Source organism: Mastacembelus armatus, chromosome 15 (assembly GCF_900324485.2).
Source record: "Mastacembelus armatus chromosome 15, fMasArm1.2, whole genome shotgun sequence".
NCBI classification, from domain to species: Eukaryota; Metazoa; Chordata; class Actinopteri; order Synbranchiformes; family Mastacembelidae; genus Mastacembelus; species Mastacembelus armatus.
In genome coordinates, this window is record NC_046647.1 from 12,901,187 (window position 1) to 12,915,952 (window position 14,766).

General features: G+C 38.8%; 2 protein-coding genes across 4 annotated transcripts in view; one reads left to right on the forward strand and one right to left on the reverse strand.

Annotated features, from left to right (window-relative positions):
* The window catches only part of wdfy4 (WDFY family member 4), a 38,109-nt gene extending 33,662 nt beyond the window's left edge, over window positions 1-4,447 (forward strand). For all 3 annotated transcript variants that reach the window (XM_026309073.1, XM_026309071.2, XM_026309072.2), the window contains exons 59-64: window positions 531-689; window positions 875-1,054; window positions 1,288-1,470; window positions 1,977-2,064; window positions 2,691-2,820; window positions 3,002-4,447. In XM_026309073.1, the coding sequence (XP_026164858.1) occupies window positions 531-689; window positions 875-1,054; window positions 1,288-1,470; window positions 1,977-2,064; window positions 2,691-2,820; window positions 3,002-3,065 (804 nt within the window). In that variant the 3' untranslated portion in view covers window positions 3,066-4,447. The remainder of the gene's footprint in view (window positions 1-530; window positions 690-874; window positions 1,055-1,287; window positions 1,471-1,976; window positions 2,065-2,690; window positions 2,821-3,001) is intronic.
* A 1,320-nt stretch (window positions 4,448-5,767) lies between these two features.
* vstm4a (V-set and transmembrane domain containing 4a) lies at window positions 5,768-13,014 on the reverse strand. The gene is made up of 8 exons (XM_026309074.2): window positions 12,833-13,014; window positions 11,318-11,758; window positions 8,758-8,811; window positions 8,523-8,630; window positions 8,363-8,396; window positions 7,779-7,927; window positions 6,977-7,044; window positions 5,768-6,107 (listed from the first exon to the last, which is right to left on the reverse strand). The coding sequence occupies exons 1-8, from the start codon at window positions 12,879-12,881 to the stop codon at window positions 5,955-5,957; spliced, it is 1,056 nt and encodes a 351-aa protein (XP_026164859.1). The 5' UTR covers window positions 12,882-13,014; the 3' UTR covers window positions 5,768-5,954.
* Between the last annotated feature and the right edge of the window lie 1,752 nt (window positions 13,015-14,766).

The following is a 14,766-nucleotide window of genomic DNA, read 5'->3' on the forward strand; positions in this document are numbered from 1 at the left end:
TAAATCAGATACATTCAATTTTACACAACCTCTAAACTGTACCCAGTTACATGAGTCAAATCAGGACACATTACATGACCATAAACTATGATTTGTTTTTAATTTGGGGGGTTGGAGTGATAATTAACAAAATTTTAATAATATACACTATTTACTTCACACATTAACTGAATTTTAATCACAAAGTGTTCATATGAAGCATTTTACTGGGTCTGTGTCAAGGCACACAGTTTCAGCTAATTATTATCAGCAGATTTCTTACAATTACTGGCCACACTCAGTCAACACAGTGAGCCAGTATTTATGATCTGTCGAGCTTTCACTTTTCACACACTGTATTTCATTGCCCTGAGAACTGCTGTCTTACCTGTTTACCATAAATGGTATAAATGGTATCTCTGGCCTTGCACACTTGGAGTATCTGATAATGTACATCAGCAGCATCTTAGTTGTACAAAACTCTTCCTTCACACGATGCCACAAAATACTTAGGCATTAATTAGGCAGCACTTGTTTATGTCCGTCTTTAGATCTTTGCTGTATGTGAGTGTTTGTGTGACTGGGGTGAGACACTGTGCGCCGCCTGTCCCAACCCGACGACCATCATCACTGCAGGAACCAGTACTGTGGTGTGTGTGTGGGATGTTGCAGTCAACAAGGACAAACTCATTCACATGAAACTCAAACAGGTTAGTTGGTCTGTCTGTGGCAGAGATTTCTATGTGTATGTACAGTACACACACACATGCCAGTCAAAAGTTTGGATACACTTTCTTATTTCATTCAATGGGAATAAATAATTCTATAGATAGATATACACACACTCAGAATAACAATTACTCTTTTTTTTTTTTTTTTTTTTTTTTCTTCATAGCCTTTATACGGTCACACAGACTCAGTGACCTGCTTGGCTGCGTCTGAGGTCCACAGCATTATAGTAAGTGGCTCCCGTGACCTCACCTGTATCTTGTGGGATATGGAGGAGCTGAGCTACATCACTCAGTTAACGGGACACACTGCCAGTGTCTCTGCACTGGCTGTCAATGAACTCACTGTAAGTCCACCTTTTTGATCATCTCAGTAATTCTCTGCTTATCCTAGTCTCAACACCTTTTTCTTCAGTTCTTTGTTATTGTTTGGCTCACAGTTGTCATGTCATTCCCCTTGACTCAGCTCACACATTGAGGAAGGGAGGATTCTCACTGTTGAAAGCATGCATATCCTCTCTGTGTGTATTTTGCTTTTTTGTGCACATATGGGCGTCAACACCATGTTACTCTATCCAAGGGTGAGGTTGCGTCATGTGCAGGGCCTCTGCTCTACCTGTGGACCATGAAGGGACAGCTGTTGACCTGCACTGACACTTCCTGCGGGCCTCAGGCAGACATCCTGTGTGTAAAATTCACACAGCGTGAGGAGTGGGACACCAGGAACGTCATCGTCACTGGCTGTGCAGATGGCATCATTCGGGTGAGTTTTTTGACTGTATTGAGTGATAGTTCCTGTCTATTAAAAACTGTCTGTCTTTAAAAATCACATTTTGTCAGCTCTTTGTAGAACTAATAGATGAGCAAGAGAGAAGGATTTGTATTTATGCACTATTCTGTAAATGATTCAAATGTGGCAATCATTACTTTGGTATTAGACTCTCAGGTGGAAACTTGGATGTCCATCAAAGCATTAATAACAAGTTATAGGTTCTATCTGTGTTGTATAGTGTGTGTGAGAGAAAGACCAATTAAGCTTAGAATTAATATAAGGCTGCCTTTCTGCAATCAAAGCTGTAAACTCTAAATTGGGCTTTATTTGGGAATAGGTGTCCATGTCACATGCACAGCACACAAAAATGGTATTATTACTTTATTATTACCTTGAGTTATGGGTATATGTGTGTGTGCTGGTGTGTATGTGACTATGTTTTGTTATTATGTTGAATTATGTCTGATTTTGCTACTTGTTATGTGTCTCTCATATAGATATGGAAGACAGAGTACACCAGAACACAATTACCTGGCCCTCCAGAAGTGCCTGTGTCCCCAGGGCAAGACCGAACAGAGAGAGATGGTAATGTTAATGGCAGTAGGATGGGATATGCATGTAGGTATTATATTTATAATAACGCATATGGTAGGAATGGCTGACTTTAGCACAACTGTGAGACTGACTAAGATGCAACGGTTTTGTGTTTCAAAAAAAGACCTAATTAGATAATGTTTGAGATGATTATTTTTAACCACTCATCTCAGAGCTAGACAGCATGGTTTACAGATGAGAGTCTGTAATGCTTACCCCATCCCTCACTAGCATTAGGGCTAGCAGGAATTATGTTGTTATAAAGTTATTAAACATAGAGGCAGTAAACACTGATGAGTAATTCTGCTGACGTGTGTGTGCGTGTATAATTTAGAAAGCAATAATACCCAGATCCAATTTGGCATACGTTGGTTACAGCCTCGCGTCACCTCATAGGAGTATTATGCTTGGCAAATTGCATTGAGACAAGCCTTTACGTAACACTGAAACATTTATATTCGAGGGATTTTTCTCCCTTTAACAGCCCGCTGACCGCAGATAAACATCGTGTTAATGCATATTTAAATTTTTTGGAGGAAACCACTGGGTCAGGGTTACAGAGAGCGTGGACACCTGCCCTGTGATTCAGTATTAAATGGTGGTTGATGTATCCACAGTGACCAGCGTGTGCCAGGTTAAAGGCTGGAAGAGACATCTGGTGTTATGTCAAGAGCTGAACAGAAACCAAGCTGTGCCACAACGCCGCTACCAGAATAATCCTCCTATCACCGCTCTGGCCATGTCCAGGTACAGTAAACGTCATGCACCTATTTAATGAGAGGTGTGATTAACATATTTTACCTTATTTAAAAATTTTCAATATTTTAGAAGCCACCTGAATTCTTACCAACTTTTATTTGCATGCATCGGAGTGTGTATCGTTGCATCATTTATAACAGAATACTTTGCATAACTGTCTCTTGTGTAGGAGCCATGCTACTCTGTTGACAGGCGACACCTGGGGAAGAGTTTTTACCTGGACCTGTGAGTGAGAGGTGACAGTGTTTGAGCACAATCACACTTCCAGGAGCTGTTTTCTATATGACCTTTATCCTCTCAGAGACTCTAACACAGAAAATCCATCAGTGTCTCAAGTCTGACACCAACTGAGCATCAAGAGCGGCTGTATTTCTGCTGTTGCGTGTGTGTGTGTGTGTATGTGTGCATGCATGTGCGTACATGTGTGTGTGCATTCAGGAAAAATAATAATACAGTAATTTGTACATTAGGAGTGGCTGACTTTAGCACATCTCAAACAATAGATAATATTTTACATACATATTTAATTCTGTATTTTTTCTGTGTACATATTGAATTTAAACAAATTTGAATAAAGCAATTGAGAGCAGTTTTCATAAAACTGGTGAGTCCCCATGATTTTTATTATAACTGACATCAGTATTTCATTTTATTTTATTTTATTTTATTTTGTTTTATTTTATTTTATTTTATTTTATTTTATTTTATTTTATTATGAATTCATAAAGATTCTACTCAGGAAATTTGGATGAGGGAAAGAAAAAACACAATTACTAAAAAAACAAACAAAAAAAAACCATTTATATTTAACCCTTGCTAATCCAGCAGCCTGAGATCCACAGCAGACCTCTGTACGTAAACTGGGCAGCTTCAATTTGACAATTTGTGTAAATGTTGAACTAGAGTGCGTGCTCAGCCAACACTCCCTGAGAAATGTGCTTTTTAATCATGTTAGAGAGCTGGAGCAGTTCCTTTTCTCACAGATAAAAACAGTCACATGTACTCATGTCAGCATTGTATCCTATAAGGGTTGTAACATTTTGCTTTGGTAAATGTTTGTGGTATGAACAATTCAGGCTGTTTAGTTCCATGTGAATAGTTTACTGGACTTCCTTTGTTGTTCGTCACATGTTTCCAGTTTGCTTTGTAATGTGGCATTTATTTGACTGCTGTTTTTATCTTCAACCTTTATCATCTGCAATTTTACTGGGATCATTTGAAGTGTGTGTGCTATGGAGGTGTTTGGTTCTTGCAGATGCATAATTTCTGCTTGTCACAGCTTTTAGCCTGTATGTTTATGGTTAACCAAGGACAGATAGGCCTGTTTAGCCCCATCAGACTGTTCAATCCCTGTAATCACTGCAGGGCCTCAAGCACTCCTGAGTAAAGCTGACCCATCTAACTGGGACATTATGAAACTTAACCCTTTCTAAACAATGATCAAAATCTTTTATTCTAAAAATATTCTAGTGACACTCTTTCAAATAAGCAACCGTTTTAAATTGTTAAATTGTCGAGACTGTGAAGGCTCCTTTTCTTTCTGTGTGTCTCTGAAGTGTTTTTATGCACATGCACCGCTGTTTTCTATCATAAAGGAAAAGGTCTCTCTCTTTAACCTTTGTGTGTGTGGCTAATTGTGCTAAGTGGAGTAGCTTAATAGAGTGGAAAATAGTCCTCATAATTTTCCCAGAGAGCGAGCAATGACCTTCTCTAAAGACAACAGCCATCTCCATTCTCTCTACACCACTGGTTTTATGATACGAAATGTCAAACCACTGGGTTCCTCAAAATAATTAAATCAAATAAATTATTGCACCTAGGCAGAACCATCTTGTAGCCTAACCCAATTATAATACACTGTAAAGCTAATTATTAACCATGATTACAATTAGTCTAATTTGAATAAATGTAGTCATTAGTGGGTTCATCCTAGTCAGTAAGTCTGAACTGTGGGGGATGATGGCCTCTCTCTCGGTCTCTCCCACTCACTGGTGTGGATGTGCTTCATTCTCTTTCTCCATGCGCTTCTATCTTCGCCCCATTTTTCACACACTGACCTTCACAAAATGGCCTACACCCTTCACCTTTCCTGAGTACGTGAGCATAATGCCTGCTGCTTCCAGGATTCATATTTGCTGTTTATGTCTGTTGATAGTACTTTGAATCATAAGCAGAACACTCCCTGTGCTCTCTGTTCCCTCCCTTTTTGTATGTTGTTAGCAAGTTAAAATCAAAATATTTGTGAAACATGCATATTCACTTTCCTGCAGAGAGTTAGATGAGAAGTTTGATACCACTTAGGAAAGCTCAATGTGAAGTTACATACATTAGCCCATTAGCTTAGCTTAGCATAAAGACTAGAGAGGAGGAAACAGCTGGCCTGCCTGTGTGCAAAAAAACAGAATCCACCTGGCATTGGTGCATACACGCCATCAAACCACAACTTGATATTTACACCTTCATATGGATTAAATGAATGATATATAACATGTTAATGAGTGAGCTTTAGATATTGGTGCATTTTGTTTGGGGCTAAGCGCTGAAATACAATGCAGCTGTTCATCTAGTGTTTTTTTTCTCTTTTGGCAAATAAAACAGATTTTGTTTATGACCCCAGTCAGATTCTAAATTTGACAAAATGGAATCCAGTTCACTTAAAAATATAATAAAAAAAATTACATTTATATGACTCAAAGACTGCTCTCTTTGAATGTTAGGATATAAATATATATATTTGTTGTATTAGTGTGGTAATTGTAAATGCATTTTTAAAAGTGTTACAGTGCCTTGTGACACTGCAGTAAGAGCCTGAACAAGTTTGTTTCCTGAGTTTATACTGAATAGTTAACCGTAAGAGCATTCTTAGAAACATCTGGCTCACAGGCCAGAGATGCCAACAAACAAAACAACAGAATTAAAAGACGCAAAACTGCTGTGCTGGACTGGATCTGTGCCAAAGAAACACAAAACCCTCATTTACTAACAGTTGTCGCATATTTACAGCCAAAAAACAAATGCTAAATGCCATACTGATAGTTCATCAACATAGTCCTTTTGATGCCACTCGGTTCAGTTTAGAGAAGTGAATCTCTGTCCTACCAGGAGGTACCAAGCTGCCCTGATTACAGCTGTTTCTCCTGGAAGAGGATCTGAGCATACACAGTGTCTGAGTTGGATGGTGTGGGGTCCAGGCTGGAGGAGGTTGGGGGATCTGGCCTTGGTCTGACCAGCTCAAGTTCTGCGTATGTCAAACTGTCCTCACGTGATGCTTGAGGCTGGAGAAGGGTGGGAAAGGGAGAGGAACATGAAGCAATTTAGCTCAGGGATAAGAGAAAAGAGGAATGTATAGTGAACAATGACATTTCAGATTTTGCCATATAAAGAAGTGTAAATAGGGTGTATGCTATCTTATCTGCATTTAATCTTGTTATAACAAACAGTAGTATTTTTTCACTTTACGTGGTAAACATCTCCTTTGTTCTTCTCGGCTGCAGAAACTATGTGTTTACATGGCTCGCAGGGTCTCTTGGAACATTCAGCTTACTCGATAAACATTTGGTACAACAGGAGCCCTGTCCAACATCCTCACATCCTCCAAATTACACTAATTCAATCAGCATGTTCGTGCAAAAGAAACTCTCACATCTCAGGAGCTTTATTTCGCTACAAAAATCACAAGAACAGCATTAGCAGAAATACTGATGATCCTTAGTTTGACTAGTTTTCTTCTGTATATACTTGTTTGACACTTTTATTATAGATATAAAACCAATGAAGCACACTAAATAAATAATTGTGTTTGAGAAGCAATAAAGCTAAATAGAATTATCATGCTCATAACTGAATGAAAAGACAGCAATAAACTCTTGTAGACAATCATGAAGCTGAGACGAAGTCCCTCTTGCATGTATCTCAATAATAAATCCGTGCATGAAAAAAAAACATCTTTTCGAAATGTTAAATATATTTTTAACAAATATATTACATGTGCATATATATATGTGTGTATATATATATATATATATATATATATATATATATATAAAAAATGTGTGTGTCTGTTTCATAAATTATGTCATATCAAATTGTGGGCATATATAAATTACTTGGAGGTTGTATAATGGGTGAGACTGAAGACACTTACTGCGGTGGATCTGCGTGACTGATTCTTTAACCTTCTGGGCTTCTGAGGTCTCTTTTTAGCAACAGGCACTGAAAGACAGAGACAACCTTAAGTGTCACAAAACAGCCAGAAGGACTTGACTCCCAAATATGATCAAAATGACTCTTCACAACCACTTTATATTTAATCTTCTCAAGGTGTAGTTATATAATAAGGGTTTTAATTACTTTGTAGGATTTTACATTTTTAATTCTCGCTTTGTTTTCTCCTTGTCTCCCAGTGTCTCTGCCGCCCTTGTCACTGAAAGTGACTCATGCTAGTGATACTGTGTCATTTTCTGATTTTATACTTGCTGGATACCTTATTTACTGCTGTTATTTTACCCAATTATTCCTTTTCTTGGCATCACAGGGGACTGGAGCCTCTCTCAGCCCCATGTGACTCTAATGCCCCCATTGTGTTTGGAATTTGAGATCAAAGTCAAACTCCACACAGAAAACCATGGACCCAGACCTCATTCACACTGCAAGGTGACACTGTTCACCACTGAACCATTGTTGAACCAAAGTATTTAACTGGCCAAGTGATATTTCCATTAGAATCTGGTCCATTTTAGATCATTTATTAGACATAATTACATCTTAAGTCCAATACTTTCACACCACAAGGGGAGAAAATCCTAACATTCTTCAATACCAAAATGCAAATAAAAATACTTGCACAACCTAAATCCACATTGAGACGTTAACCTGAACACTAACTGTTAGGGATTACTCAAAGCATTTGGAGTAATTAATATACCGTTTAAAAAAAGTCACTTTACCTTTTGCTGGTATGTGCGGCGGTGGGTCTTCGGGTAGTTTAGGTGGTGTGGCTGTTACTCTTCTGTCAGTTTTCTGTCTTAAGTCTTTCCTTTGTGCTTTTGGGGAGGAACTGGATGAACTGCTAGAACTGGTTACAGTCTCTCCTGAGCTGTATGGAGCAGAGGAGATTAAGTTTTACCAAGGACCAAAAATCTTTTCATGATCATTTAATCAGTATTTAATCAGTAGGTTTTCATTTGTTTTTGTTTTTTTTGTTTGTTTTTTTATTTTTGTGATTCTGTCAATGAAACCGTTTTCAAAGCCCACGGTGACATTCTCGAATATCTTATTTTTTTCCCACTAGCAATCCTAAACCAAAGATATTTAATTGACAATAATAAGCTATAAAACAGAGAAAGATACAAAAATCTCACATCCAAGGAGCTTGAATCAGCAAATGTTTGGACCTTTTGCTTGATACAGGAATTATTCAATGTGTTCATTAAGTCAGATAATTCATTTTCTGTCAGTTGACTGAACAGTTAATGATTATTAATATTAATAAATCTGTTTGTTACTGTTTTGAAGAAACAACATACTGTACCTGCTTTCTGGACACTTGACAAAAAGGTAACTGGCTGTTAAGAAAGAATCAGAAAAAAGGTTATGCTGTCTTAATAGAAAAATAATCCATGTATTATTTTAAATGGGAAACTAAAGTAATAAATGTGAAGATTCTGTAGGAAAACAAATAATGGATTTACCTTTGAGCCTTTGTCTTCTGTGGAAGTACTGGCAAGTGACAACCAGAGTGAACAGGAAGATGGACAGCAGGCCCAGTGAGCAGATCAGCACAGCGTACAGATACACATCTACAAAATGGAGACAGAGTATAATCTGTCTCTATAATCTGAATGCAATGCATCATAATAGTCATGTGATCTCATTTGCATATGGTAAAGAACATTTGGTAAATATGACTACATATGAAAACATTACCTGCAAATAAACGCCACAGTCCTTCATCGCTGCGATCCTCAACAGTAAAGTGTACTGGAGGAAAAAAAAATGTAAAAACAAAAAGTCAGAAAAAAACAGCATTTTGATGATAGGCAGAACAATTGCTGTTGTCCGAGGGCACTGGCCCAAAACAGCAAACAGCTCCAGTGGTTTCCAGAAATATCAAAACCACTGTCATGAAGGGAGAGTCTGCTGCGGCATTAGACAAACCCACACACACACAGGCTTGGCTGCGTTGCTGTTCTTGGACAATGTATGGGGGGTTCCCCGTTGCTCTGCATCTTCACTTCCTTTTATTGGTCCCTTGACAACTGTGTTTTTCAGTTTTTCTAGTGTGAAACGAATATGAATAGGAGAAGTCATTCTCAGTATGTACCAATACATGATTGGTTGTGTACAGGTCAGGGAGAGAGAACAGAAACTACGTACATGGATTAATTTGTCTTTATGCTCCCCATACTGACATTTTAATATACTGTAGACACAGAGAAATAAATATATGAAAATTGATTATTAAGAATTTAGAAAACTGCACGATTATCAAAGTGGTCTTGGCCATTCAGTCCAAATGTCATCTGTGAAACAGGAGATAATACATTTTAGAAAACTGTTTTTAGTCATATTTTCTTCTAAAATATGTTTCTAGTATGAAAAAATATATGTATTATGAACATAATATACAGGGATAACAAATGTAGTACAAAAACCCTGCAGTGTGATATTTTTCTATGGTGTTAATTCAGTACTACAATAATTATTAATAGCCAGTCTGTGACGTTTTATGAGCAATCCAGCTTTTCCCTCTGTTTAACACAAAAGGCAAATTAATGTCTGTTTAAGAAAAAGATGTAAAATATTTAGATTGTCTACCACATATCTAACCTTCACACTGTGGTTAACCACATGCCTGTCCCCACATCTGATCAGTAGAGCTATTACAATAAACATTCTGCGTCTATGCAACCAGTTTGTGCAATAAACAAATACCAAATTGCCAAGTTTTTATAAACAGCCAAAACCGTCACCCATGCTGATTGTACTCATCTGCTTTTCCCTAGTCCAGATGTGAATGAAGCAGAAGAGTGAGTTATTCGCTCAATGTCAGGGTTAGTAAAATCTAAAGCCAGAGAGCTTTGTTTAATAAGATTTAGTGCAAAGTGTCAGTTCAGAAAAGCAGCAGAAATCACTCCACCATTCAGTCTGAAGGTCTGAAGTTGGGTAGAGGAAGACAAACCACCTTCCCTCTGTCTTTTAAATACGAGGAGTTCAGTGTAGTGAAGCTTTTGTGTTGTGATCTGCTGCCTGAGGGGTTCCCTGGATTACAGTTACAGTACAACTCTGTTTTCTCTTTGTTTACCCTCAAAATTTCAGCCCTTGTGTTTCTGGGTCTGTGGTCAATGCATTTCGGAGATGCCTGAGGTTGTGTGGCTTCCTTAGTGGGACATTGCCCTGAATGTAGGGCAGGGCGTTGTCATACGGCTCCATCTGACTCAAACCTCTATGCTTCTTTGGTATAAAGCTGGTGAAAGGTAAACTGTGCGACTATGTCAGCTGTAGACACACCGATGGCAGGATGTAGCAGCATCATAAATCTCTACAGCACCAGTGGATCCTTCCCATTGACTGCAGTATAAAGATCATATAGTATAAAGAAACATTTATCGCTGCGTATGATTTAATTTACCTTTTAAACAGGCGTGTTCAGGTTTAGTGTTGATTTATAAAAGGATCCTTTGCACAGACTAAATACGTTTCTCCAGGAAATTTCCTCCTTGCATAAAAGCAAAACCCTGAATGCTGACATCATGTATTTTAGAGCAACACTCTTCGCTCCTCACAGTCACACATAGAGAGTGATTTTGTTGAGTGTGGTTTGGCTGTGTGAGCTCATTGTTTTGAGATGGAAATGCCTGAGGATTGGGGTCACACTAAAACACACATAGGCGCTACTTACAGCAAATAGTGCAGCTAAGAGCACAGAATACATGCTATACATTTCTTTCTGGCATTAGCTCTTTATTTAAAACTGAATTCATTTGGTTGTTTTCATTTGCTAGATAACATGCACAGCATGGTTCAGCTGAACGTGTGCATCCATTAGGGAATTCCTTGGAAGGCAGCATTTCATGGGAAACCTTTCCAGAGAAGTAACACCAGAATTCCCCTCTGTGTTTAATCCTCTCTCAGTGACCAGGGTTGTACAAAAGTAAAGTAATGTAAAAGTAAAACTGTTTTATTTTACTTCAAAGGCCAAATGATATATGACACAATGCACTGAGGAGCTAATAAATTCCCTTAAAAGCTTAAGGCACCTGAGCCAGCAAACAGCACACGGGGCCCAAGGACACCAAGAGAGGGTGGAAGAGTCTAAACCCATTCATGTTTAATTTAGAGAATAAGAAATACAGACAGCAGGTGACAACTAACTAACAAACCTGAAGACCTTCATCTCTCTACTTTCATCCTCATATCTCCCTGGTCTTACCACAGGCAAAAGTGACATTGAGAGCGCAGCGTGTTAAGGGACACATTTAGTTACCTGTCAGCTGTGTGGTGCTGGTACCATTGGACAATGCTTTCCATGTTTTTTGGTGTTTGCGAATCTCCTGAACTCTGCAGGTGTAGAAACCCTGGTCCGTCCCTGTCACATTGAGAATCCACAACCGGTATACCTCACTCTCAGTTTCCTCATACAGATGAAACTTTGGCTGGGGGAAACGACGGGTATAGTTCCCATACAGCTTCGTTTTCGTTATGCCCATCTTTGCGATCAGAAACTGAGCAGGCGAGTATACAGGTGGAGAGGAGGGTGGAGGTGTGAGAGTCGGGGCAGCAAGAGGAGAGAAAAACCAGCGAAGGATGAGAACGCTGCTGCTCCTCTTCCTCTGAGATACCAGGCAGGACAGGGTCAAGTTGTCTTTCTCTGTTACTGTGGAAACAGGCCCAGGGGTCACTGTCACGTTCAGGGCGTGACATACCTCTGTTGATAAAAAAAAAACAGAAACAGTACAGGTGGTTTGTAAAACAGTCATTTTTATTTTCTGAAATATAATTTTGTGCAAATTCTATTCTCCGTTATGTGTTATGTTTTAGATATGTGTATATATATATTTTGTGTGCGTTTTATGACAGAATAAAATCAAATCAGACTATAAAACATATTCTTTTCTAGACATAAGAACCCTCCTCCCGGCTTTTTGAATTAGTAATTAGAATTTTGCCTTACGTGGAAAGTGTCTGGGTTCATTTTTTCAAGATGTTTGATTTCCTGCCAATTAAACATGATTGTACCATTTAAACAAAGTAGGTTACTTGCACACCAACAGTGGCTGCTTGGATTTATAGTGTTAGAGCTCATAGTATCACTGGTTCTACTTATATATGTCATTCCATGACTAGATGGGAATTCAGTCTGTAATAGTTTGAAGTTTAAGAATGCAGAGACTAAAAACATACTTTGGGTGCCCTTATTTTACTTCCCTGGAGGTGCTCGCAATTTATTCTGGTGCCAGCTGGGTCAGGTCTGTCTAGAAGAGACATGAGGTCTGGACACAATATGTGTGATCAGACAAAGAAAAATCTACAGGTGGGAAACATTCCTCTTCAGTACAGTACAGCTCAAAACAGGCTAAGAGAGACACGACAAGTTAACAGGGACCATCTGGGTTGCCTTGCAGTTTTTTGTTGCTGTTTGAGCTGGGTAGCTCTTTCTCAGGGTTTGGCCAGTGCTATTTAATGTGACAACAACAGCATCAACAGGGACTGAAAACCAAAAATCGAGCAAAACCAAAATTATTATAGGGCAGGAAAAATGGTTTGTAGTTCCATCTTTTAGAATGCAAATTATACGGAGCTTTGATTTTAAACAAAAGCCATGCTTGTATGGTTTGCAAATTATATTTGCTACATCAGTGCTGCCAGAAATGTAACAACCATTGTTGCATCCTTTGGTTGGTGTAGAGACAACAGTTAGTTTTACTACTTAAGGCACATTTTCTTTCTTGCCTGCTCACATTCTCACCACTTTCTATTGCTGTAAACAAGGCAAACTTACCTGTGACCAGAGCTTTAGTCAGGACAAGGACCACTATAGAGAAGTACATTTTCCGCAGTCAGCGAATCCATAAACCCAGACAACTGCACAGCACTTACACAAACAGCTACATTTCAAACACAGCCTGGCTGTACGACCCACCAGAGCCCTTACCCACCATTAACTCTTCTCCTCTTTCTCCTCTTTTCTGTGTAATATGAAACAGCAAATGTTCTGTTCCCACTTAGAAACTCCCACTCACTCTCCCAGTACTCTCTCTCTCTCTCACTCTGTCTCTGACTGTCTCTCCTTGTCTCTCTCTCTCCCTCTATCTCTCTATCTTGCTCTCTCTCTTTCTCTGTGTCCTGCAAAATGTAGGAAATGTCACTTCCTGTGTTCCTGTGAGGAGTTCTGGACAAGGGCCCACAACCCCAGCACTCTAAAACGATGGTCAAGTCTTGTGGTTTGTGTGAGCGCATGTCCGTCACATTGGGTATCTTTTTGAGAAGCATATGCAATAAGTGCTGAACATGCATTTCCGTCATCCCAGTTACCCTCAAAGTCAGGGGATAGTGCAAACCTTGCATCTCCAAATAAAGTATGTCTAGAGGAAAAGTTGACGTTCATGTATGTGAGCTCTTTTTGTGTCTGCAGGCATGTGCCCATGCATTTACAGATGTGGATGTGCATGTGTGTGGCAGGACCTCTCCCTGTCTGGTTGCTGGACAGAGTGGCATGGGCTTGTCTCTGACTGTGGTTGTCAGACTGTCCCAGTGGTATGAAGCCTGCTGCTTTATTGGGTAGTCTGAAGTGCTGAGGCAGGGCTTCTGCTGGCGCTTAAAGCTCTGCCAAAGCCAAATGGAATTACACAACAGATTTAACCCTTCAGGTCATTTTTTGGGTTGTCTTGAAAAGAAAAAAATCAATAGAAAATAAAGGTGGCGTTGATAATGAGGTTTAATTTTTTTTAACCTTGATTAATTGTTTCAATTTGAAATGAAAGTGATATATATATATATATATATATTTATATATACACCCTATGTTTAAGCTGTAGTAAAAGATGTAAAAATCAAGGGCTGTGTGTTAAAAATGCCAGAATGAAGTATGGTAATTGTGGAGTAACATTATGTCTTAACTACTTTTTTAAACTGGCTTTTTCTTTGCATACATCTTAAGTTCAAGCCTTTGCTCCTGTGGCGGAATCGCTCTCCTCTGCCCTGCAGTGGTCAAAGCAGGTTACTGCTTCTCAGGGGGACAACAATACCTGAGGTTACTACTGTATGACACTGCTGAGTATATGCAGGCATTCTCACTGGAGCAATATACATTTAATCTGAGTTTGTGGATCAAGGGAAATCAAAGGAAAGACATTTTCACACTGTATAATTGGATCCCACAAGTATAGTAGGCAAGGATTTAAGCATTTCGATTGATTTGTACAGCAATGAAGGATACATAAACACATAAATGTTGCCAACAAAATGTTATGTTCTCTTTTTGCATTTATGAACCTGTTCAGGACACATTAGTGTGTTTTCTCAATAACTCTGTCTTACGCACTCACTAAAAAGACTCTTCATTTTGAGTCATAACACAATGCCAGCGACAGTAATACTATATCTTTTCAGCGGTAAGATGAAATCATCCTGTAGCAACAATCTCTTGTTATATTTTATTTTTCTTTATTCACAACTTTTACAAGGTGAATTTGAAAGACAGTGTGGTGAAAAATGATTTAGTCGAATGAAATGTGTTTTTATTGCCTGGATGAGCCCAGGTGACACTACTCTTTCACAGCAACACAAACATTCTCACAAACTTTAAACATGGACTACTGTATGAAATTCGACTTTAAAAACAGTGACAATCACTTCAGCATGTTTTCATTTGGACACAGTGGCTGAATACACAAACTATGCTTACACCAGCTGGAGGTCTGTGATTGACGCTGA